The sequence below is a fragment of the Orbicella faveolata genome, unplaced genomic scaffold (genome assembly GCF_042242905.1).
Source record: "Orbicella faveolata isolate gen_17 unplaced genomic scaffold, um_ofav_v1 contig_26, whole genome shotgun sequence".
Lineage (NCBI taxonomy): Eukaryota > Metazoa > Cnidaria > Anthozoa > Scleractinia > Merulinidae > Orbicella > Orbicella faveolata.
In genome coordinates this window covers 17965248-17990900 of record NW_028301554.1, presented here as the reverse complement: position 1 = coordinate 17990900, position 25653 = coordinate 17965248, and the positions used below count along the sequence as shown (strand labels likewise).

General features: G+C 40.0%; 2 protein-coding genes across 5 annotated transcripts; both read right to left on the bottom strand.

Moving 5' to 3' along the window:
* Nucleotides 1-1240: 1240 nt before the first annotated feature.
* On the bottom strand, nucleotides 1241-13051 carry LOC110040006 (uncharacterized). Of its 4 annotated transcripts, XM_020745192.2 has the most exons (7): nucleotides 12578-13051; nucleotides 11762-11854; nucleotides 5507-5575; nucleotides 4423-4757; nucleotides 4094-4228; nucleotides 3535-3678; nucleotides 1241-2247 (listed from the first exon to the last, which is right to left on the bottom strand). In XM_020745192.2, the coding sequence occupies exons 3-7, from the start codon at nucleotides 5562-5564 to the stop codon at nucleotides 2221-2223; spliced, it is 699 nt and encodes a 232-aa protein (XP_020600851.1). In that variant the 5' UTR covers nucleotides 5565-5575; nucleotides 11762-11854; nucleotides 12578-13051; the 3' UTR covers nucleotides 1241-2220. The 4 variants fall into 4 exon arrangements, with proteins under 4 accessions (XP_020600851.1, XP_089151507.1, XP_089151506.1 ...); XM_089295381.1 differs by lacking the exon at nucleotides 11762-11854; XM_089295380.1 differs by lacking the exon at nucleotides 12578-13051 and having other exon boundaries at nucleotides 11762-11888.
* A 37-nt stretch (nucleotides 13052-13088) lies between these two features.
* LOC110040005 (uncharacterized) lies at nucleotides 13089-24908 on the bottom strand. Its single transcript, XM_020745190.2, has 9 exons — nucleotides 24606-24908; nucleotides 21728-21819; nucleotides 20025-21157; nucleotides 18322-18456; nucleotides 17522-17768; nucleotides 16999-17165; nucleotides 16654-16752; nucleotides 15712-15912; nucleotides 13089-14528 (listed from the first exon to the last, which is right to left on the bottom strand). The coding sequence occupies exons 2-9, from the start codon at nucleotides 21810-21812 to the stop codon at nucleotides 14514-14516; spliced, it is 2082 nt and encodes a 693-aa protein (XP_020600849.2). The 5' UTR covers nucleotides 21813-21819; nucleotides 24606-24908; the 3' UTR covers nucleotides 13089-14513.
* Between the last annotated feature and the right edge of the window lie 745 nt (nucleotides 24909-25653).

Below are 25653 nucleotides of genomic sequence, written 5' to 3'. Positions count from 1 at the left end.
AACAGACTACCTTTTCTCAGGTCTTCACGTTCTCTCGAATGGACATGTAAACCTCTTATGAGGTTTAAACAAGCGTTTTAGATCAAGGTGGGCCATCGACGCCAGTATTCCCATGGCCTCCCACCGTGTAAAGGTTTCTTATTGTTACTAAGCCTTATTTTTATATGGTTTGTCTTCGTCCGCTTTGGCCAAGGTGAAATGAGAGGCAAAACAGACGACCACAAAATGTTAAAACACACTTAGGTTACCTTACTGTCCTTATTGAATTCCGTAGCGTGAGGAAAAATATAACTCATCGAAGATTCCGCCCGACAAATTATTTACCGGTGACGTAGTATACACTGAGAAATTCGTGCAATGCTTCTCATTGGTTGATTGGAAGATAAAAGGCGAGAAGCGACCAATCAAAGATCGTGGTATCGTTGTAGACATCCGCATGGAAATTGAGAATCAAATTCACTGATATCATGTGTCTCTATCTCGAAGGATTTGATGAGGGCGCGATGTGAAACTTCTGTTATAATTTATTGAACTGCGATCAGGTGAATTTCTTCAAGCTCCTTACTTTATTTACTATGCTTACTAGTGGTCGCGCAACTCTTGTTAAGAGAATATTAATTAGAATGCAGAAAAATAATCCTGATCGCAATTTCTCAGATAATGCTTTGGCGTCTGAGTGTACATTTCCCGCGGACGAGTTTTGTTTGTTTCCTTCTTGAGCGCCAATTAGCGACCATTGCCAACAAGTTTATCATATTTTCTACAATATTGTCTTGACAATTATTTAAGAAGTGCAGCGCTTTTCTAGTTATGACAAGGATGACAATATATACAATTTTAAGGTACCTTTCAAAACAACCAAATATCATAGCGTGTTTGTCTTTACCCTATTTTGATAAAACTTATCCAAAAAAATATGATAAAATGTGATGGAGACCTCTTTTTATGAAAATGAGTCAGTTACTTAATTGATTTTTCTCAATGTGTCAGTTGGCTTCCTAGGTCTTTTGTTAAGAAATGCGCCATAATTTCTTGAAGAAATGAAAAGAAAGAAGAAAATTAATAAAAAAGTATTTCCGACAGCTGTGCTGGTTATTGTTAAATTCACATGGGACAACAAATCCAGCGATCTGCATAAATACGATTTCAATTTAGCATATGCTTTAAAACTTGAGAAGTGGGCACTTGGGAAATATTGATTATAAATGGCGCGTGAGGAGAAGGGATAGAAATAATAATATTGTGCTAATTTGACTGTTTATTTCTCATGCACTTTCATATATTGACGACCTCAGTGAAACTGTGCATATGTATAGTAGCTATAAACTCTTATTTGCTTCGGTGTTAATTCTGTCTTTTATTACTAATTACAGCCATTCTCTTTTAAATTGGAAGCAATTAAAGCGAGAACAATGAACAAATGAATGAATAGAAAAACAAATAAATTATGCAAGAGAACACGTGTCTTTACACCTCTCCCTTGTGCTTATGTGGCTATATAACTATAAAACAATACAATCAGTACAAATTTAAACTGGCATTAGTATTTGAAAATACATGTGCACGCCAATCAAAACCGCATGCAACTTAACCTCAGAGGGCATATTCTCTATAACAGTCAATAACCTTGAAGCGTTGAAACAAAAGGGTACATTCTTCTTGTCTAAATTTAAGAGAATACCCTGGTATAAGTGCTATATTTCGTATAACAGTATAGCTGGAAGAAATCGATTATCGATTAAGGAAATATTCTCAGTCAGTGATTTGAAGTTTCCTCGTCATCTGCATGTCTTACGCTTATTTTTATTGATATCGTAATAAGAAGCAATGACCTGTTAAAGCTTAAAAGGACAACTGGAGAAGCTTTGTTACGATTTATCCGCACATTGATGGCGCTATTCCCAAGGAAACCTTGAAATATATAATTTGCATTGTTTTCCTAAGGTAAAAGGATATGAAGGAGATGACACTAAACCATAAGGGAATTATACGTTGATGAACCGTACTTGTACATGGATGTGTTCAATCTGAAAATGACGCACTGTTTAATCTTACGTGCAATTAGCGTTAAACAGTATTTGAAAAGAGCGTAAATGAGACCTAACAAAGACACGATATAATACAAGAAATATATAGACAATTACAACGTCGTTTTTTCAGTTGGTCTATACGTTGAAGTCCTCTGTCGGGTTAGAAGCTGCTGGTGTATAACCTGGAACTCTAGAACTTCGTCTCGGCGTGGCTGGGCTGTCAAAGTTGAAGAAACAAATATTGGATTAGAGTTATGCGACAAACCCCAAAAACACGGACTACCCACCGACACAGTAGAAGGGGTTCCAATGGGGAGGGGGGGGGGGAGGGTCTCTTTGACGGTTGACGGTTAAAAATAAGCCGTTTTGACGGTTGGCGATTGTATTTTAGATCATTTGACGGTTTACGGTTAATTTTTCGGAATGATGTACGTTTATAACACGAAATTTCAGTTATTTTTCATAAAAGGATACAGGTCAATTCAGATCATGTGATGACTCATTTGGGAGGTTACAATTGTTCTGTTTGTACATACACCCATGCAATCAGTTGCGAGACGCAAATTGCACAATCTACGGTAGGAAAAAAGATCGCCGCTGTACATTTTACCACAATGCCTTGCGAACCTAACACAGCCTATAAGACACAAAGAAAGCCAAAATTTTAAAATATTTGTCCCTGTACTAAAGACATTAAGTAGCCTAGGTTTGGAGATTTTTGACGTTTCCGTACGTTTTTATGAACGTTGTTAAGGTTTTCATGCGGTAAGAATTATGGGTAAATGTACCAGTCGCCATTTTTTTTCCTACGGAGGACTGTAACCTCCCTAATGAATCATCACGTGGTCTGAATTGGGTGGCAACAAGGATGTAAACACGTCAGCCGAATACGTCTATTACATAAAGGGTCTATTAAAATAACTTTTGCTGTCGGAGAATGCATTTCACGTGAAAAACTGTTTTCAAAATGGCACTGTGGATTAGAAAGTTTTTTGGTTTTTCTTATCATGTATACTGTATGTTGCTACTCACAGTTCTCTTGATGGAAAGCTTGCTGGAGTATTTTTTAAATCCTCTACCATTGACGCCAAGTAAATTGTCTTGCAACGGCGTTGTATATGATTTACCAGCCAGCCACGATAGTTTAATTAAAGGAGCTACGTCACAGTTTGTGCATCTTGAAGAGTTTAGCCTAAATTTTTCATGTTCTTCGTTCGCAATCCGTGTTGATCTTCTCTGTCCTTAACCATACTTGATCCGTTATGATTTATTATTATCTCTTTGGTGTTTTTCTCTCTTAATAAACTACTATTTTCAGCTTTCCTTCAATTTAATTGTAATTTTGTACGTAGCCAAAATATATCAAAATACCGCGACTGAGCTCCTCTAATACTGAAAGCTTTTACGAACTTGTACAAGTAGCCTTGTATTTCGACTGCCCAATAGGGGCCGCACTTGTAGTCTATAAATTGCAGCTGTACGTTAATGCAGAAAATCAGCTTACCTCCTCGACGTGAACATAAGGAGATACGTTGACATTTGAAGGCTCTTGTTCAGTGGTTTGTAGTTTTTTCTCTTCTCCAATGAACTCCTGTGTTTGGTTAGCTTCGCCGTTACGCTTTCGTCTTTTTCGATCCTTGATCAAGTACTATTAGATGAATAAATAAAAAACTAATCAAGTAAGCAAAGAAAGACAGAAAGGAGGGGAGGGAGGAAAAAGGAAAGTGAATTCTCTTTTTCAGATGAAGGGATTTTATCAGTCATATATATATGCCAAGAAAACGTAACAGCACGGTTAGTAAAAAAAAGTGGTAAAACTGATGAAGTTTATCCCCGTCTATTCAAGTTAATTTGTCGCATTGCTGGAGGTGAAGGATTAAGCGAATGGGAGAAGAAGGAATGGGGAGGAGGAGGAGAAGTAGAAGGAGTAGGAGTAGTAGCACTAGCACTAGCGGGAGGAGGAGGAGGAGGAGGAGGAGGAGGAGGAGGAGGAGGAGGAGGAGGAGGAGGAGGAGGAGGAGGAGGAGGAGGCGGCGGCGGCAGTTATAATCAGTTGCACTTACCACTACAACCAAAATGGTGATGATGACGATCAAGATACCGACTGCTATTCCGATGGCGATGTAGGTTCTTTCCATCTCTGTGAAGCCGGTAGGCTTAGCTGGAGCTTCCTCGCCTTTTGCCGAAACTTTTTCGATCTATAAATAAAGGCATAATGAATCGTGCGCAATGCCAAATATGTAAAACTATTTTTTTTATCATTTTGTCCAAAACTATCATCTCTTTGTGTGTCTGCTTCGAGGACAGCTTCTGTGTCCGTGATCATTTTTTTGACACCTACTGTTAGAAATAAGTAAATGCACAGTGATAGCCAGGAAATTAACCACGTTACCTTTAATTCAAATACTGGTCCAAAAAGTCGCCCGAGATTGTTTTCAACCAAGTAATAAAGGACATTGAACGCTTGTTTAGTCATGTCTTTATCAACAGTGCCGTCAGCTTTAATCACGTAAAACAACAGTGATGCCTTGTCCACGTTGTTCTTCGCAGGGCAGTTATCGTCAAAATTAATGAGGTATATCTGTGTTGCGTTAATAGGTTCGCCGTTGTCCTGAAGGAGTAATTCGGCAAGTTTTGTCTTGAAATATGTTTCCATAAGACAGAATTCTGACCAGGTGAATTTAAAGTCCATTTGGAGGTACACTGACGGCAAAGGTTTAGTAGCTCCTGCGGTGGAGAAAAAGAAATAGAGTCTTTAAGCATATCTGAGATATGCTGTATAATTGTAATAGAACTGAGCAAGTCCAATTCGGGGTGTAATCATATCAGTGATTAACAAAATCGGACGACCGCGAAGCGGAGTCCGATTTGTTAATCACGAGTATAAGAATTGGACGACAAGGTGTCCCGTTACAAATAAATCATAACTATTACAATTTCTCAAAAACTGAGTAAAAGTTTCATATGAATTAAATATGGTGATTACAAATATGGAGAATAGCTTGCAAAATGGCTGTTAAGTTTCTTTGAAAATAGTCGCCGGAGATAACAATTTCAAAGTCACTCATTTGAATTGGTTACTACAGTGACTGTAATCAATGTTGTGATTGGTGGATTTAGTTGAGAGGACTTAAAATGATTGGCTCGTGTAACTGTCTGATTACAGGTGTCCGATTACAGTCAATTGTCCGATTACACACTGTCCGAATACAACTTTGCTCATTAATTAGTGCAAAATACTGCAGTTTATGCACCAAACACATTTGAGGAAATTGTTATTGTTATGAATAAGCCAGCAATATGACTTAGGTTTCAGTTACTTCCTTCAAGCTTATAGTCGCTCGAGGCAGTTTTTCCGTTCACTGTCTGTTTTCAAAGAAATGACTGGTTTGTTGGGGGGTTTTTCACGTTCTATTGCGAAAAAATGTCTGGATCAAATAATTAAAAATTAAATTCAGTTTTAAGCACATCCTTACCTGTCACAAGAGATGGAGCGCAAATCAAAACTACGAAGCCTAATGACAGAAAGGTCATGATTTTCAAAGCTGAAAAAAAAAGTTTACAGGTAATGAGTTGGCCTGGACTTAACATAAACTTCAACTTCAGTCTTCTTTTCCCTCCAAGGTCAATATACCCTTTTAGCTTGGAAGGTTCATTGTCCCGTTACAGACCACGTGGTTTTCTCTAGAGAATTTTTCTTTTATTCATTTAGAAATAATCCATTCATATACACGCGACTATTTGAAAATTTGAAAGCAAGAATTCTCAAGAGTATCATCACATGGTCTGAAATGGGGCAACAAACCACCCACTTTATCACTTGCACTGGCGGTTGCCTCCAAACGAATTGTTGTCGCCCCAGGCACCCTAAACTAGTCTACATGAGTTAACAACTGTAGTGCGCCGCCTTTGATGCAGGCATTATTAAGAAATCGACCCAACTTACGCATAGGATAGGAGAGCATGTGTGCATATATTTCTCGAAGTTACGAGTATCAAATTTAACTTTCATCTTTACCATATCTCTATTGTGATTACTAATTTGCTGAGGCAATACCGGCCATGCCATTTTCAATTAATTGACTTGTAAATAGTAGAAAAATTAAATCTCATGATCAGTCAAAAAAAATAATTACGTTTCAAAGTCGTGTGCATTAACCTCTTGTTGAAAGTTATTCAAGTCCTCGCTGTCGAAAAAATTATTATTTTTATATAAAAGACCTCAGTAAATGACCCTTGAAAAGCATGAACCGTGACAAACATAATTAATTCTCTTTCAAGGGTGACTTCATAGCTTAACACAATAAATAGAAAATCTGAATAATTTTCAAGAGTAGGCAGATCGTGTTGTTGGAAGAATTAAGGCAAACGTTTACAATAACAATTCAACTCAGAATTCCACTTGGAATTTTTTAATTTAACCCGTTGAACACGTGCCGTTTTCAAAAGGTAATACCCACTTAAGACTCCAGGGGCCCGTTTCTCGAAAGCCCCGGAAACTTTTCGGACCCGTCAAGCCATTTTTAGTTCATCTGTATCTAAAAACAGAGAGGTGTATACGCCTGAAACTTCTTGTATGAAGAGAACCTCGGTTAATATTTAGAATATGTTAATAAAACAGCTCTGTAATCAAAAGGTTTGAGATTTTGCTACGGCTTTCCGGGTGGGAAAACTTTTCGGGACTTTCGAGAAACGGGCTCCTGAATTTCATATTCGCAGCTAACATTTATTATCTCACTAAATGACCAGATAAGCTAATTAGATAAAGCAGTCACGGATTTACTGTTCAGCTCATCAGTAAATTTGGAAACTTAAAACAATCAATTTTGTCAAATGTCTTCAAAATCGATGATTAATTTTGCCTCCCAAATGTGAAAATAATGTGTAATGTCCCTTTCCTTTTAGGTGAAGGACTCACGTACGTTTCGGCGTTTGACGTGGTTTAGCATGGTGGATTTCGAAATCTAAATAACTGAAGCACACCTTTCAGGTAGAAAGCTTCATGTTTCTTTCTTAAGCCGCTATTTCGACAACATCGTTTTAAAATACATGTACACAACAAAAAGAAAACTGTAAATCTGAATTACGAAAAGTGCAACCGAGTTTTGGTGGTCATGTGCACTAACCGCGAACGCGATAATTTTAAATCCTGGTAAATACATGGACAACAGTTTTGCCGGCTACGAATAACTTTCAGCTTACAGCATCGTTCTCTTATTGATAAATCTGTCCATAGCAGTATCGAGAGATGATCACATATTTAAAGCTCGAGATGGAACTTGACAACGAAGCCGACATTAGTGATCTCTTCTTCTCTATTTTTAACTTAATAAATCGCCTGGAGCACTCGTAGTCTGACTGCTTCTATAATAAACCCAAATATTTGGCAAACCTTTTGCCTCGCTTCGTGAGGCAATTGAAACTCCGGTATCTGATTCGTTTGAAGCGTTGCTACCTTGTCCCAAAGATTAACTAACACAGTCGACGGGCAGTCTTGTTGTGAAGGAATTTAACCGTGGGAAGATTTCGTATTGTGATCAAATATATTCATATTCCGTTGTTCACAATGACAACGTCAAAGGTCTAACTTTAGTTGTTATGCAAAAGTAGTTTCAACGGAAATAAGTACGTGAAAAAAACCCCTGACAAATATACATGAAAAACTTTAATAACTATCGGAGAACAACTATTTGAAGCATTTACGCGGCATTTAAGATTCCATAAAGACTTTATGACAATAAGTCATAGTTTATTAACAACTTCGACAAAGTATGAATGAAAGTTCGAGATGTTTGATTATCATAACAAAGCAATTAAGTTGCTTTCAGTTACGCCAGTACAACACCTACACAAAATTTAAGTGACTCAGTACGTGGTAATGTCAACGTCAGACTCCTTAGTGTGTTTCTGATACGCTCCATACATTCGTATGTGCAGTTTGTAAGAACTTAGCCCCAACGGGCTCCAACACCTGACTCGAACTCAGTTTTTATGGGGTGTAAGTCCGCTGCAACGCATGCAACACTTTTCCATGCATGATTAGTTTTACCATTATTTGCTTGCTTGAATGTGTCCAGCAAGGTAGGTTGTTTGACAGGATGGCAACCGAGTTAATTCCGAAATATTTGAATCTCCGTGAAGATGTGTCCCTTTTGTGAGCTGGCCTATTTCTAACAGAAATTTGGATTTTTAGTTAGAACAGCGATAGCGTAGCTTTTAACAAGCCAGCCAACTGTTGCATACTGTCAGATCAACGTGTTCATTGTTCCATTTTCAAAGACTGGGACAGGCTCAAACAAGTTGTGAAGGGTCTTAAGCTAATACATATAAGATCAAGTCAAGTGTTAGCAAGTTTACATTTGATTTCCGTTCAGTAACGCATTCAAAGATGTTTTTATTCGCAGCATGTGCCCTTTAAAATCGTGTACTTTTCTTTAGTGAACGTCAAAAAGAAAACGTTTTATACATCTACGAGCCCTATAAACAAGAACCTCAACTGAACTGGTTTTAAGTTCTTTAGTCAACTTCGTCAAAATCGGTTTGAGTTTGGAGTGGATGCATGACAAAGACTGAAGATTGCCGTGTCAATCAAAAACGCTTTGTTAAACACTTGGCCATACGCCACCAATAGTTTTACGAAACTGCCCTGCCTGCTCTTCCCGAGTTTTCATGAGTTTTGTATTGAAAAGTTTGGTTTGCACAAGATAGATAGATAGATAGAAACTTTATTAAGAATGTCATCAACCACCTAGCTGGGGAAAAACTCCCCTACTAATACGGGGACATAACAAAAACGAGTTAAATTAGAAAAAAAAAAAAAAAAAAAAAAAAAAAAAAAAAAAAAAAACCTATTGCTATTTACAATAATAAAATTTAAATCCAAGTTAAAAGATGTTATGGGACTATGTACAGTGGATTTTATAATACAATAATACATACTTAAAAAAAGTTCTTTAGGAGGAGCAGAGGGGACAGCCTCTGCAGCCATCATCTAGTAATGCATCAAGATTGTTGAGATTTCTGATGTTCGTCTTAAAAGTGCTGAGAGATGTGGCCTCTCTCATGCTCTTTGGTAATTTTGACCACAATTTGGGTCCTAGATATCTGATCGAGTGCTTACCATATTTCACCGAGTTAAACCTTGGCATTGTAAAGTCAGATTGTCTTAAGTTATACGTACTAGGGTTATTGCTGAAAAAATCACAGAGATAATAGGCGCATAACTTATGTTTAACTTTATACATCAAAGTAGAGAGGTCTTGAAGTCGTCTACTAGGTAATGTGGGCAGACCGGCCCTCGCGAGCAGTTGATTATAGCTTGAGCTGTTGTCCTTAAAAACTGCTCTGAGGCCTCTTTCTTGTATTCTCTCCAGTTTTCTAGTATCGCTAGCTTTACAAAAGTGCCATACTAAGTGACAGTAGGTAACGTAGGGTAAAATGGCGCATTTGAACAATGTTAGTTTTGACTGCGTAGGAATTAGGTTTCTTAATCTCATTAAAACGCCTATTCTTTGACTAGCTTTTTTACAGCTAAGATTTATGTGGTCGGAGAAACTAAGATCGGAGTCTAGTGTCACGCCTAAAAGCTGAAGATTATCCGTGGTCTTGATTTCCTCTCCGTTTACATGGATGTTACCACTGCTCTGACTAAAGCCGATGTTCATGGCTTGGTACTTCTTGATATTCCCGGCTAAGAGATTTGAGCCGTACCAATTTGTAGCAAAATTAGCACTCTCCTTGAGTTGCGATGTAACGGCTCTCTGGTCGTCCCCGATATGATAAATTTGGTGATCATCTGCGTACATCGACAATTTCGCATTGAGGCCATAGGGTAGATCATTTTGAAAAATGTTCCATAGCAGCGGGCCAAGGGCGGAGCCTTGTGGACAGCCGCGGTTTACCAGTCGACTCGAACTGACGTGACGACCGATCTTAACTCGATATTTCCGGTCTGTGAGGTAGCTATTTAGCAGTTGTACGGTATTCTCTCGAAAACCGTATGCCCGAAACTTGCTCAATAGTAGCGGTGGGTGGAGAGAATCAAACGCCTTAGACATGTCTGTTGATAATATACTGACTACTTTTCCTTGATCCCTAGCAAGTCTCCAGTTTTCTACTAAATTGATCAGTGTTGTTTCGCAACTATGCGCTTTACGATAGGCGGAAGAATGCAGATATATACGATCATGGAAGCAGAAGTTCACTTGCACCCCCACTAGTTTCTCTAGGACTTTACTTGCGCATGGTAACAGTGTGATTGGCCTGTAATTTTCTCTCACCATTTTGTCATCCTTTTTATGTATTGGAACCCAATCTCCGCTCTTCCACTCAGTAGGCCATACACTTTTGTTTATACAGGAGTTGAACAGAGTAGTCAAAGAACTTGATAACTCCTCAGCGCCAGATTTTAAGACCTTTGTTGGGATACCATCGTTACCAGTGGCTTTGTTCACGTCAAGTGATTCGAGGACCCGAAGCGAATCGAGTTAAGGAGTTTTGATTGTTTTTGCAAAATGAAAGTTGCAGATTGTATAAACAATTGTTTATCAAAGTGATATTAACTGGAAAAATTACAATGGTGCCTATTGATATTGAAATAAAATGAAGCCAAAATTAAAGGATCTTTTGTGAAAAAGGCTCGGATGATTGCAAATAAACAGGGCCGTAATTTTCTGGGGCTGGCCAATTTGAAACTTACTACCAGGTCAGGCCTCCTTCCAGCGTCCATTGCTAACATTATCGTGGAAACATGACTCCAGAGGAAACAAATTTGCATGGTTGCAACCTATACTAACCAACATCCCAGATGGGTCATTCTGGATCCAAACTGCCGCATCAGCGTTTACAAAATTTTAATTATCTTGGTTCGGAGCAGTGGCTAATGGCCATGAAACGTCCGTTTGCAAAAGAGGCTTCTATGCCGAAAGCTTGACCGAACTGAATTTACTGTTATCAGTTTTGCTTCATGTAGCAATGTCGCCGGTAGTTAACCTTTGTAATTTTGTATAGTTGTAGCTAGTGCGTAAGGTAATTGTGCACCGCCAAGATATATGGGTTATTGACCAAGTGTGAGGTCAAGATGGCTGGATATTGGCCAAGTTCTTTTTTTTGCGAGTTTGTGGACCTAGACGGAGTCGAGGTCCATAAACTCGCAAAAAAAGAACAAGGCCAATATCTAGCCATCTTGACTGAACCAGCTTGGTCAATAAAGGATTTATTATATGGCTTTCGGGGAAATTTTTCTTGCGGGACACGGCGGGTAGTCCCGAGCGGGCAAGATAGCTCCATCTTGCCCGCTCGGGTAGCCAATCACAGCGCAGGATTTGATTCATCTTGCCCGCTCACGGAGCTAGCCATATAATAAAATTCGATCTTCCACTGATGATCCTCGGAAGTCTCTCCACATCTCACTTGAACAAGTACACCTATCTTGGATCACGATAAACATTTCTTGATCACCAAGAACTATAAATATTTTATCCAAAATGTCATAGCCATTAAGGACATTAAGAGCTTTGTCTCACTTACTTTTTCTTTAGCAAAATATTTTTTCACTCCTTTCCAACCACATGTCAAATGTCGACTAGCTACAAGTCGACCCTACTAAACTATGCCGCGAAAACGAGCATGCTTCAAATAACCCTTACAAGATCTGCTCTTGATCTGAAAATTACCATATATAATTCATCTGCGTGATTCAAAACATTGTTAATAGGTCAGCAACACTTTACCTCATTTAAACTTCAAAGAAGGGATCTTGTAGATGCAGTCCTTTTCTTGTACATGAAGTTTCACTGAAATATTAGTCTAATGACGGCTTGCACCTACGAAATCCATTTGTTAGAAGTTTTGAATTTATAAATAGAGGACAAAAGTAGCGTATCCCGAATCAACAAAGCAAAGATGGTCTTTGTTAAATGACTACGTCATTAAAAATTAAACACACTGAGTAAACATGATGACAGTTCGGGCTAGAACGATAAAATGAAAAAGAAAACAACTTTGAAACCTACGTGTAGACCTGCTTTATCGCATTGGTGTAGTAAAAGAAAAAATACTATTGTTCATTTACAAGGGGAGGTTGCAAAATTTCAAAGCAATATTTGGTCTTTGTGTTTAACTTCAGTTTGCAATTGGAGAATATTTTACTTACTTACTGAAAAAAAAAAACATCCTAGCTGCCATAATTTCGGCCTGCTTGAATTATAATAGATCACAATAGCGTCCATCTTTTACGTGCTTGGTTTGAGCTTGTTTCCGGCGAATTAAAACGCCGCGAATGGCGCAATGGGTTTGGGCACATAAAGAGCGCAACGGTTTGTTCAGGCAGAGATGCTATCGAACTGCTTGCGTGAATCGTGGCCAAAAAGTCGAGATTTTTCCAGTGAATTATGCCAGCCGCAGATGTGAACTTTCAAAGGTATATATATAGCTGAAGTGTACTTGTATAACGCGGTCCTCTTCGTATAGTCCAAGGAAATAAACAACTAATGATAAATGATGTAGAAAAATAATAGATTTCGTGATAAAAGCTGGTTTTCTCATACCTGACAGTTTCCTCGTGATTTTGAAGATCGATGTCACCTTCAGAGCCTCAATCACGTAATCTTCGTCTTGTCACTGCTTGTAAAAGCGAGAAGGCTGAGGCGAGTACAGAACACTTACCGCGCATGACTGGGCTAGTTGGACATGTAACAAGCGCTGTTATTGTTTGTTTCACCGTCACGTGTTAATTTTCCGCGAGATATACGATGACATGATTCCAGGTGCGCAGGCCAGTAGTGAGGCTATTACCCAGACGTTTCCTTTTTTCCAACACTTTCTGACGCGAAATTCTTCACGACGGAACTTACTCGTTAATTTCCAGGCCCTCGCGTGTACTTCGAAGCACAAAACGCCTATGGATTAGGCTGTTTCAGTCTGTGGAAGGGAGACTTCCGTGACAAGAAAACTGCACCCCACTGCTTCTTTGTTTATTTGTCGAGATTACTGTATAATAAGAATTTATCGGCATTAAAAAAAAAAAAAAAAAAAAAAAAAAAAAAACAGAGACCAAAATGAAAAAGCTTCATGCTCAGTTTATTTAAAAAATTGAAACATAATTACACACAGACATTTATCTACATTTTAAGGCTGCGTGCTAGCGAGTATATCTTCCCCATCTTTGATAGATATTTATTAATTCCGTTACAGAAAAAAAGATATCATGTAAAAAAAAAATGCAAATACAGAGAATATATCCTGGTAATCAAGAAGGAACACTTGCAAAAAATAGCATTCGTATTGTACCTCAATATTAAACAAAAAACTGAATCTGCTTGCTTAGTTACATGCAATACCCACTACATTTCTTTTATCACTTCTACGTTTACTCTTGTTTGCAAGGACTGCATTATATATATTCCAATATTATAATCTCCATAATATATTTATGACATCGATTTTACAGCTTCAAGGTCTGTTCGGCTGGGTGGAAGACGTTAGGCATCAGGTAAATAACTATCTAGTGAAGAAGCCAGGTTTAACTCCGTTATATATTATGGATTTATCCTGCTGCTCGATAGCAGAACTCATCAGTTTCGAGAACTGTACAGGTTCTTATACCGGGCTTACACCGTTCCTGTGGTTCTAATTGATAAGGAGTGTATCTACTCCTCCCTCCCCTTCCCGGCCGGATGCTAACCCATCGCAGGGTTACCCCTGGTATTATATTCACCGGTATACCCATTTAGAGAGAGTGGCATGCGTCTCTTGCTCCGGCCTGGGCTCGAACCGGGACCGCTCGATCCGAGGTGAGGGATACCCATTAGGCCCCTGCTTATCCATATTCATATAACCGGTTCTCATCCGACTTTGCAGTCGCATGAATTCCAAGCTGCACTGCAGTCATAGATGACTTTGGCGTTGTCCAAGAGCCCTGCAAGTCAGCTGTGCGTATTTGTCCAAAATAAGTGAAAAAGCATTCCAATAGTTGCTAGTTTATTGAGCGCATGCGCCCAGCGGACGTATGTCGTGCAGGAGAATTGTTTGAAGTGCTCGTACATATATGTCTTCTGCTGAAGAAAACAGACAAGTTGCGCGAGAAATGTTTCTGTCTCTAAAAGTAGTAATTTCATGAGTACAAAAGGTATATTCCAGGAGCTCAGATGCAAAGTGAGTTATATGTGAATTCAAATGAAAAACTGGAAATGATCTGTTTTGCTAAACAATGCGCGAAAAATTGATCCCCTACTGAAATTGATCGATGAACTTCAGGTTTTAAATCATACTTTGGCAGTGTAGTTTTGATTATTTGCATTTTTGGTGCGTTGTCCCACTTCGACATATTTGTAAAAGTCATCTCCACTTTCTTCTGCTTTGTACGTCCGAAGGGTGACTAAGAAATAGCATTTGCGTAAAAATACATTTTTAGAAAGTCGTCAGCCTATTTGAAACTGGCTCATGGCCTCCTAACATTTCCAGGGTGAGCTTCTATTAAAATTTTTAAAATTTCGTCTCCTGCAAAAGGAAAATATATAAAAAACTATTTAAGCATCGTGTAGTACTGTGAGATTTGGGTACACTATTTACATTAACCTCGGGCCTTGCAGTCACCGGGGGAACTCATTATTCGTTGAGATTCCGCTCGAAAGTGGTTCCTCTTCAGGCTGAAGGTGTATAAAAGAGTACGAATTTCACAAAGTGAAGTATAGGGTCCTTTCAAAATATCTCGAACAGACTGGCATCATGTAGTGGGTACTTAGTCAGGGGAAAAGATATCGAAGGTAAATTAAAGGGTTACATTTTTTCTTTAATTGTATTAAAAGGGAAAGGGTTTGGACCTCGAGAAAGAGACTGCCCGTATTATGCTTTGATGAGCATTCACCCCTCTCCCCTTCCGGTTACATTAAGCACTTAATGACTGGTCCTAAGGGAAACAGTGAGTTTTGTTTCCCCGAGACCCTCAATGTTCCCCGAGGCGAAGAGGTCGAGGAGAAACAAAACACAATGTTTCCCGCGGGGCCAGTCGTTAAGTGTTTTGTTATACCTCCCAACTCAAAAGTAGAAAAAAACTGGAGAAATCGTTTGCTTTGCGCCGGCTGGCTCACAAATTTGCCGTGGTTTCAAGGTGCACGACCTGTTCACGTGCAAGTCGAAAGTTCATGCTGTTATTTCCCTAGGGAGTTAGTGAGTTTTGTTCGCCCTAGGGAGTTAGTGAGTTTTGACCCACGACACGTGACACGTTTTCCTCCAATCGGAAAACGTATTTGAGTTGGGAGGTATGACAACCCGGGTTTTGTCTTTCACTCAGAGGAAATCAGTAAAAGTGATTTGAAGAGTAACGTGATGTTGATACCAAATAGAATAAGGGAGTTTGAGAGTGACTGATTCTCATTAGTATCCGTCATTCATTTCTTTAAATGTTAGTTCGAGGAATTTGGAGGTATATCAAGAAAGTATCTGCTCTCACATCTGCTGCTGCCTTCCGCTGTCAGCAAAGCAACTGAACCTTCGGGCGTGGGTTGGACTGATCGGTAATATCCGGGCTAATAGTTTTTGCACAGCCTTTGCCCCAGCACTAACTAAGCGCTGTTCCTCGCCCTATCGACGGTCGAAAATATTCTTCCATCCACGCGAAGCTAGCATATTAAAGTTATATAAATACGTTTCACTGCCATTATAAATATAAATTTTAACTAACCTCATCTTCTTCTTCTTCCCCTTCATCTGGTGCCTCATCCTTGTCATCAAATGCCATGTTAATGGCCCCCTGGTTAGGACCTACGTCAATGTTGTCTGATTGGCCGAAGTCAGGCTTGTCGTCATCATCTTCTTTCGCTGGCTCGGGTGCAGGTTCTGGGACAGGGAATTCAACTGTCGCTGGACTTGATTCCGGGGTAATCTAATAATTAAATGAAAACGTAAAGAGCTTGCAAATGCGTGGTACTTTAATGTAGGTTTTTTTCTGTCAGAAAGTACTTTGAAGCCTACAAAAACAATTCTTTTTCTTGTGGGGGAGACAATTATCACTTAAAAACTAGCGTATTCATGCTATGAAACTGTCAATTAATGCGTTGTTTAGAATTGGTACCTATTAGGGGTTAACAATAAATTTCAAGCGAGGCCCACAAAACAGGATCTTGGTACCTCTTAGGGGTTATTTTCAAAATTTCCGACGAGCATCCCGGTCCTTTTTATAGGGGAGTACCCCCGGAAGTTCCCTTTGAATTTTTGAAAACCCGCCGGCATTCAGTGCGTGAATACAGTAGACACTCAGTAAACGTTCACACACGTTCCTTAATTCACTGTGTATGTGCCAGCAATTTGAGACTACACAGAAGTAACATCTCTTAGAAATCGAACATCTTAGAACATCTCTTAGAAAAGTAAACCGTAATACTGGTTCTCTTTGAAGTACTGAAGTTAGCTTGGGCCGACTCTATGAGCAGACAGTTGATACTGGTCGCGATTAATCTTGTCAGTATCTTCGAGACAACTGTCATTGGACCCATCTGTTTTTCGTGCTTCAGTTAACAAAGTGTGATTTGCACCAATCGGAATGAGAAAAATTGTCAGGGATTCATGTACCACGAAAAGGAAGGAAAAATATAAAACAAAAAAAATTACAAAGTACACAACTCACGACTATAGTCACAGACGAAGTGACGGTGTCTTCTCCTGTCTCGGGAGGCTTCTCTGTAACTGGCGGTTCACTGATTGGAGGAGCATCTTCCGAGCCATCCTTACCAATAAAAAATAGCACTCACTGTCACTACTATAAATCAATCGAGAGCACCAGAATATCTGCATTTTGGGAAGGAAGTTGTCAAAGATTACCTAAAGACCTATCGATCGAAATGTCAAATTTCCTGTCCGCACTTGTTTTGGGCCGAAATTTTGCTAGCCATCCGCGTGAAACTAAAACGTTTCCGGCCTACGGCCCAAGCTAGAGTCAACGCCGTTCAGTTTGAAAAAGAGAGTTACTTACAACAGCCTCGTATTCATTTGAGGGCTCTCCTGCAGGTTCATCCGGTGATTTGATTGGCTTCGGTTCTGGTTCATCTATTGATTTTATTGGCTCACCCTCGGATTCGTTATCGGGCTCAGGTTTGGCCAGCGGCGCTTTTTCAGTATTGGGCTCTCCATCAGATTCGGCTGCAAATCAATTTGTTAAACTACTTAATGAGTGTATACAGCCTTAATTATTTTCCCTAGTAATTCATAATCTTAGATGTCTGCAGCAGAGCACGAGAGTATACGTGTCTGGAGTGAATATGACCTTTAGTTGATGTTAGGACTAGAAACTGCACTCGTTACAAACGAGTTCATTTCACTCGTAAAAAACGTCTGGCCATTCTCTTTAGAAATGATTAGTATCAAAACCTTAGATTAATTCTCGGTATCCTAGTTCCTTAAACCGGGTTCACACTTTAAGCGATTACAACAGAAAGTTTCAACAAGAAATTTGCATCATGTTGAGTTTTTTGATCTCTAAGATCAGCTTCACTCACTTTGATCTACTTTTTGACCGTCCTCAAAATCCTTGATTGCAGACAGAAGCGGCATTTCATCCTGAGTTTGTTTATGTATGACCACTTCCTCTGGTTCGTCTGTCTGCTTATCGTCCGACCGAGGAGTATCTACGCTCTCACCATCAGCGTCTGTTGTGGCTTCTTTATTTATTGCGACTGTATTGGTGAAAATCATCCGGGGCTCCTCTGTAGAATGGCCGACACTCTTAACGTTTCTGCAACATCTCTATCGAACAACAGTACAGGTCAGTGAGTCAGTCGTTGAGATAAAACCCGCTCCAAGCTCAATCATCTTGGACAGTGTCTGGCGTAGTAAATCTGCGATACAACCCTTGTTCAGATCCACCTTCAAATGCTTATTTAAAGAACAACTTCAGACGTACACACAAAAGCACTCACTTTTCGGCGAAGCTCAGGGTATCAGTTAAATGTCGTCGAAAATATCCTCGCACACTGATCTATTTATTTCTTTTGAGACTCTTTTGAAGGCCACTGCGCTCCCCTTACGCATCGCATAACCCCCACCTCTCACCCTCCACCCACGAATTAAAATATCTAGACGGAACTAACACAGCAGAGCACAGCACAACATAACTTAGACCCTCAATTTTCCTTTATTGTATAAATAATTTCCATTTAATGTTTCCGAAGAGTAGCTAACAAGAAGAAAAATCCTTCCTAAAAAATAGATATCCAAATAAAATATAGCATGCCGCGGGGTACTTCGGTCGATGTTTATGTCAAAAACACATTTCCTTGTCTTAGGACTCTTAACTTACCACACAGTAGAATATAAGTAAAATGAGGACTACCACAGCTAGGCCAACTCCGATACCAATACCGATGCGCTGAGCTTCTGTGTATTTTTCAACGTATGCATCTTGATCAGTTCCTATTAGTTCTACTTTTTCAACCTAGAGATAAAGTACAAAAGAAAAAAAAAAGCGATTTTGTAACAAGGAAGATAAGTTACACGACACCGTGTACTGCCACCGGTTTACGGCGGGTGAACAAGTGGATTCGCGAACTACATGCACAAAGTTCGCTTCCACTGAGGATATAGTAGCCTGAGTATCAGGCTTTTCCTACTCGCGGTGTAGGAGGAGGAAACACCCGGCAAAGAAGGCTCTGCAATTTCCCCCTACCCCTACCCTCTTGCTAAGAAAGGTCTGATACTCAGGTTAAAGATATGGAAAATAAGCGACTACGATTACCAGTTGAGTAAGGCGCGACGAAAGTTTGGTGACCAGGTTTTGACGTTCAACTTGTGTTGTTGTCACGGCAACTGGCTCCGATACAGTGGCAGCTTGTCTGTATTGACGTCATTAACAGCAAAACGCACGAAATTGCAGGCGACGATATTGTTGCCATTGGAAACGTGGAAGTTGCCCGTGGCAACACCGTAATTTTAACTCCAGAACTTCATCCCCAAAGCTCGTTCGCGCCTTACTCAATTGCAACTGATAATCGTAGTACTCGGGTCCCGGATGTTGTTTCGTATGAATTTTACAAGTGGTGTATTTTCCAGTAAAACGCTCGTATCTATATAATAATATGTACTTATTGACTGTGTGGGAGGGCCGGACGGAAAAATATTTGGCTCGGGGTCCGTACGTCCTGAACTCGAGCCAAATACATATATTTTCCCGTCCGGCCTTCCCACTTAGTCAATAATTACATAATATCCAATATGTTCGGTTTTCGCGTAACCCATCAAAACATTTGTGATATCCGCTGTGTCCAACTGCTGCTAAGCTCGGAACTGCATGTTGCATTAGGGTGACGTTTTAAATGCACTTCACAAACTTGATAACGTCGAAAAGAAAACCCCTTGCCTCCGTGTGTTGTTAGAGGTCTGCATCAAAGGATAAGGCCCGGGTCAAACGCCGTATTTCACAAGAGCCGAACCCAGTTAAACCAATTAGGCTCATGTGAAGTTCGGCGTTTGACCCAATTAAGTTCGACTGATTTTATTTGGAGAGGCTGAGGCGTTCTTCACGCCTGGCCAGCCGTGAATAACGCCTGAAGACCGACTTTGGGTCAAACGCCGATCGTCACATGAGTCGGATCAAATGCATAATGCCTAAAGGTGCCATTTTGACTTTACCTTGAAAAACCACTGACCAACAAGACCGCTTTTGTTATTTGTTTGGTGTAGCAGTTCTGGCATTCGGTTCGACTGAATTAAGTGTGACATTTGACTCAAAAAGACGTTTTTTTAAATTATTTGAGTCGACCTAAACTGTCATTAAGTTCGGCTCATGTGAAGTACGGCGTTTGATGACCGGGCCTAAGATAACTTCCGATAAAACTAAAATTCGAGGTTTCAGTGTCAACTGAATTCAAAATTGCGAGCGAATTTTTTTCTTTTAAACAGGAATTGGTTCTTATTAGAGTCATTGTGTAAGTGGATTATTTCAAGACCACAAGTTAAATTCTACTCATTAATTAAAAAGTTTTTTTTTTTCCGGCGGCTACTTACTTTTCTCTCAAACACTTCATCGAGGAGTATCATTTTTTTGTTCACCCAATAATCGTACAGAATTTGGAAAGCCTTGATAGTCATCTCCTTATCCAATGTGTCGAAATCCTCCGTGCTGTTGGAAATATAGAACTTTAAAACGGCTTTGTCGTTATAATACGTCTTGTTCTCGCACTTTGCATTGTTGTTCATAAGCTTAATTCTTGCCGGGTTGACACGTTCATACTCCAAGTCTTTCATTTCAATCAAGTCATCTGACAGCGCCTTTTTAAACAGAGTTAGCAAGAAACACAATCTTCCCCACGACATCTTGAAGGTCATCTCGATGTAGACTGACTCTTGCTGAGGCGCTGATGTGGCATTGATGAAGACAGAGGATGTGAACGAAGTTGTGATCGACGTTTGAGGAGAGGGAACCGCGGCTACGGTTGTTGTATGTTCCTGAGTCAAAGGTGTGACTGTTACTGAGACAGAGGATGTGAACGAAGTTGTGATTGACGTTTGAGGAGAGGGGACCGCGGCTACGGTTGTTGTATGTTCCTGAGTCAAAGGTGTGACTGTTACTGAGACAGAGGATGTGAACGAAGTTGTGATTGACGTTTGAGGAGAGGGAACCGCGGCTACGGTTGTTGTATGTTCCTGAGTCAAAGGTGTGACTGTTACTGAGACAGAGGATGTGAACGAAGTTGTGATTGACGTTTGAGGAGAGGGGACCGCGGCTACGGTTGTTATATGGTCCTGAGTCGAAGGTTTGACTGTTACTGAGACAGGGGAGGTGGACGAAGTTGTAATTGACGTTTGAGGAGAGGGAACCGCGGCTACGGTTGTTGTATGGTTCTGAGTCAAAGGTGTGACTGTTACTGAGACAGGGGAGGTGGATGAAGTTGTGATTGACGTTTGAGGAGACGAATTCGTGACTACAATTGTAACAGCCTGAGAAGAAGTTTGAATTACAGGTGTACTAGAAGATGCACGTGATGAAACCTGAGTTTCAATTACCGCTGAACTTTGGGCTAGAGAAGAAATGGGTCGGCTTTTTATTGAAGCAGATACAGGCACAGAGGTCTCCACTGATTCAACAAAGCTGCTTAATGGAGACGAGCTGGCCACGACTGTTGAGCTCTCTGCCCCATCTAAAACGAAACGGACCATTAAAGGTTAAAAAGATTAACAAATCAAAGTCCTCTAAGTTTACTAAAAGGCTACCAATATCGGGTCAAGTTACATAACGAGACCGGCTGTATTGTAGGGGTTGTTAAATAACACCTGAGCTGAAAGGCTCGACAGGTCCGGCCAGGAGCGTGGGCTCCTTTCCAGAACAGCGGTTGGTAATCGAATCTACTGCTTTCCAAACTGAACCCCTAAATAAAGTTTAAGCAATAAAGTTATTTCGTACCAACCCTAGTCATGATCAAAACTTTTTGGTGGCTCCTGGGACCCGGGACGTTGGGAACAGTGGGTAAATTTCTTGGCGCTGGATTCACAATCAAAAAGGCTGCATATTTTAGGTCTAAAATGGGCTTTAATTTAATCATAAGTTGTTCGCGATGTTGCAGTCAATTCGTGTTGTTCTCTACTGAGCTCAATTTCTTCCAACAATTGTTCATAGATACTAGGGAAATCGGACGGTTGAGCTAGGGAAAGGGGGAATATCGTGAATCCCAAAAAGAGCCCTAGTCTACTAGTTTGTTTTATTCTCATACCTCCATTGATAATGAAGAGTGTCCGTACCACGAAAGTCATCAAGATAATCGCACTTCGTCCTTCGTATTTCCACGCAGCCATCATTAAAATCCTTGTCAAAAGACACAAAGAACAAAATCACAAGGAAAAAAATCACAAAACTTCAGAAAGCTTCTAATCTTTTTTTATCTACATTTAAGAGATACTAAGAGATTTGCCTAAACACGGCTAGAGAATTTTAACTGTAAAAAGCTGCGAGTACATCGAATGCATGCATGCGTAGAAGTGGTGATCATGAGATGCCCTGCCAACAGATTAGGAGACTCCTGATTTCACTGTGCAAGTCTAACCATTTCTGTTCTTTCTACTGGCGGACTTCCGACTGTATCTCACCGCTACTTTTTTTTTGGAGGGGAAGGGGTAGAAGGGAAGAGTGGAATTACGTGTAGGATACGTCGCAAAATGAATTAAGCGCGGTGGTCTGGGGGAAAGCTTTACTAGAACTAGGCAAGGTGAGCAGGTCGGCAATAACGCGTTTTGTTTTTGCGTCAAAATGTGCTTACGTAGAGAAAACAAAACAACGGAGAATGGTCTAGGTGCCAGAAACGCAATTGAAGGGTTGGGGGAGCTTGGGGAATTCTTTCCCCTGAAATTTAAATTTGCTATATTTTTATTTTACTCATTATTCCTTCATTAGAACCGAGAAGCACTGGGACTAGACCTTTTCTTTGTCATCCGCCATCTTGGGAAAGTCCGTTTGAGCGGAGATTTTATTGTGACAGCTATGGCAGTTTGTGGAAAATATTGAAGAGGTGAGTTATCTGTATGTTCTGTTTTGCCTGAACGACGAAAGCGTTGAGTTTTAAAATATATATTTAATCTTATACACAAGGTTTCTTACTTGACTGCTAATAATGCTGAAGTGAATTTTGGGTTTTTCAATACGCTGGTATATTACAAACGTGTCCATTGCCATTCCCACTAATGAGATATTCATGGAAATATTGTAATCGAATTGTAATATTTTTAATAAAATGTGGTTACGTTTTTAGTAAGAATAATTTTATACCGTTCTTTATAATTGATAATAATCAATTCATTGCTTCATAATTATATCCATTCATAATTTGTACCGTGTTTTAATCTACTTGTATAACACTAAAATGATTACAATTTAACGTCTTTATGGGGTCACATATTCTACATGTAACAAATCTCTAAGCATGTATTGCGTGCCGTTTATTGTATCTCTTATCCGGCTCCCGTCCGGCGGAGTTTTAATTGACCTTTTTGAGGAGTCAGACCCAGACATTAGGCTACAAGCGCTCTCTCTCGCTAGGCTGGGAAACACAGCCTTTCTCTTCAAACTAACCGGAAATCTAGGACTGCGATATGCAATGACAACGTGTTCTTAAGTATTAAGAAACTGCATCCGACCGGAAATTGGGAAATTCAAAGTTTAGTACCGGGTATTAGACGCGTAAATCTACAATAAATCGATTCGTTGCCAGGGTGATTGTCTTGTGAAACTGCCCGAGGGGTAGGCCCATGCCAGGGAGTACCCCCCGGGAGGCGAAAAAATTGCGGTCACAAAACTGTAGGACTTTTGCCGGTTCAGATTGCAATATTTCGACTACGGGTCATTCTCTATAGTTTTACCATGTTTGGCTTTTAAAAACAAGGAAGGTTTTTCTCTGGGTCAATGAATAAATTTATTCACTTTTCAGGATTCAAAAACTGGGAGACCGCCTGGGCAGAAGAGTTTTAAGGGTCTCAATGCTAGATGGTCGCTCTGTACAAACTTGGAAGGGGTGGCGAATGGTCCTTTAAACTCTGGGTCTCGCAAAATTTGCGCCGAATTTCATGGGTCTCGCAGTGTCGTTTTTTAACGGTGATGTGCGTCTCGCAGTCTCCATTTTTTTCAAGGGTAAGAAAGTCGAGAAGTACCAATTTGTTTATTTTTTATATATATGCTTAAATGAGTGAACATCTTATAACCTGAAAGTCTCCAGTTCGCATTTAAAACACTTTGAAGTTTCGGTCTCGTAACTGAAACAGTGAAAATGTCTCGGGCTCGCAAAGAAAAACGCTTGTCTCGCATTTACCATTCACCACCACTAATGGAGGTCACTGATATCTCACCAAATGGCGCCAGAGATGAAAAAGGCTGTTGATAGAGACAGTGATTGAAAAACTGGCCGGAAACTTACTTGAGAGTCTCGCGCACAAAAATAAATCGGAGTCATCAATCATTGTGTTATATTGAGAAAAATACTTCATCGCTGACTTGTTTCCAACTTATTTTACTGATCCTAGGCGGCGTGAAGAGAGTGCGAAGATATCTCATCGCTGATGAAATATGATAAATATGTTTGTTCCAGTCAAAGGTCATGTCATTTCATACCGAAGATGGGAAGGCAACAAAACTAATCAAAGGTTGCGCCTTCCTCGCTTTCGCTTTCTTGTACTAAGATGTCAACAACGAAATTGTAATCCTCAGTACAAAAATTAAGTTACGCGTACATTAAAGAAATGAACTCAGTAAATAGGAACGTACTAAAGTTTGCGTGCAGAGCGCGTCGCTTAGATTTATATACGGCCTTTACTTTGCCATCTTAGCATAAATCAAAGTAAACAGAGGATAGTAACTGAGTAAAACACATGGAAAAGCAAAATTCTAAGCCAAGTTCCTACTACAGTAAATAAGATCTAATAACTGCGAGATGGAGTACAGTCCTTCTTCAAGGAAACGCTGTTATTTCCGACAAAACGCGTTGTTAGGGATGTTGAAATGTTAAGTGCGAGTATTTGAGTATTTAGCCTGGGCGTTTGTCTATGGAAAAACCTTCGCAAGAAACAATATTAAGCTAATGCCAACATGATCTGTTTTGCCCTTACCTTCTATCTTAGGAGTAGATTTGGCTTAGCTTTCACCTTATGCAATCACAGCAACCCACCGTGCAAGACCGATGTTTATCACGCGAACAAATTCTTCGGTTCCAGACCTCAGTGCTGAGACGGAAACTTGACACTGAAGCTAAGGAAGCCAGCTATAAGCCACAGAATCCGAAGGTCAGCACTAACGTTCATAAAAAGACACAATCTTGTGAAAGTGAAACTGTGATGGAATAACTTCCTTCAGGAAGAACTTCGAAAATTAATGTATCTTTTCAATTAAGAAGAGAATTCGTGCTTTTGTCATGTATATTTGACAGGCTTGAATGATTAGTTTGGTAACGCAATAATGTCTCCATCTGGGAGGAGGGGTGAAGTGAGGAAGGGAGGGGAGGGTTGACTGATCTCTATTGCGCGTGCAAACTTCCATGCCAGCCCACTGGAAGGGAATTTTAACATTGTAATTGTAACCTCACTGAAATCTCCCCGGTTCGTTTACACTAAAATCCATTTCTAAGTGTAGCTAAGAACAGTTAACAAGTTTAGCCATTTATCAGTTATCATCCTTTTTTGCAGTCTCTCCCCCCCCCCCCCTCCCCTGGAATCGTCCATAGGCGGTGTGGATATGATTTAGGATCTTACAGAACCATTTAGCTTTTGAGAGGTACTTGTACTTTGTACAACTATGAATGGTCACGTAACTCTGTCAAGTAGATGTGCTTAGAATGTAAAGGTTCTTGCACGTAGCTACGGACAAGCAAGGTCTCTACTGCATACCCTTAGGTAGTGGGATTGCCGAACTTCTGATAAAATCGTAAAATTCTGCATTTTTAAGCTCATTAGTCAGTTGTGAATTCCGGAAATCATTGAATAGTAGTTCACTACCTGGGTTAGCTTTTCAGTCTGCCCTGTTGCCATGATAGGATCACACTTTGGTTAAACAATATTCTTCGAATTTGGGAGAGTAACGTCTGTCAATCACCTCGTGTATTGTGCTTGTCGATCCAAGTTTAAAATACACGGCAATCAACCTCCCCCAACTTTCTCTGTG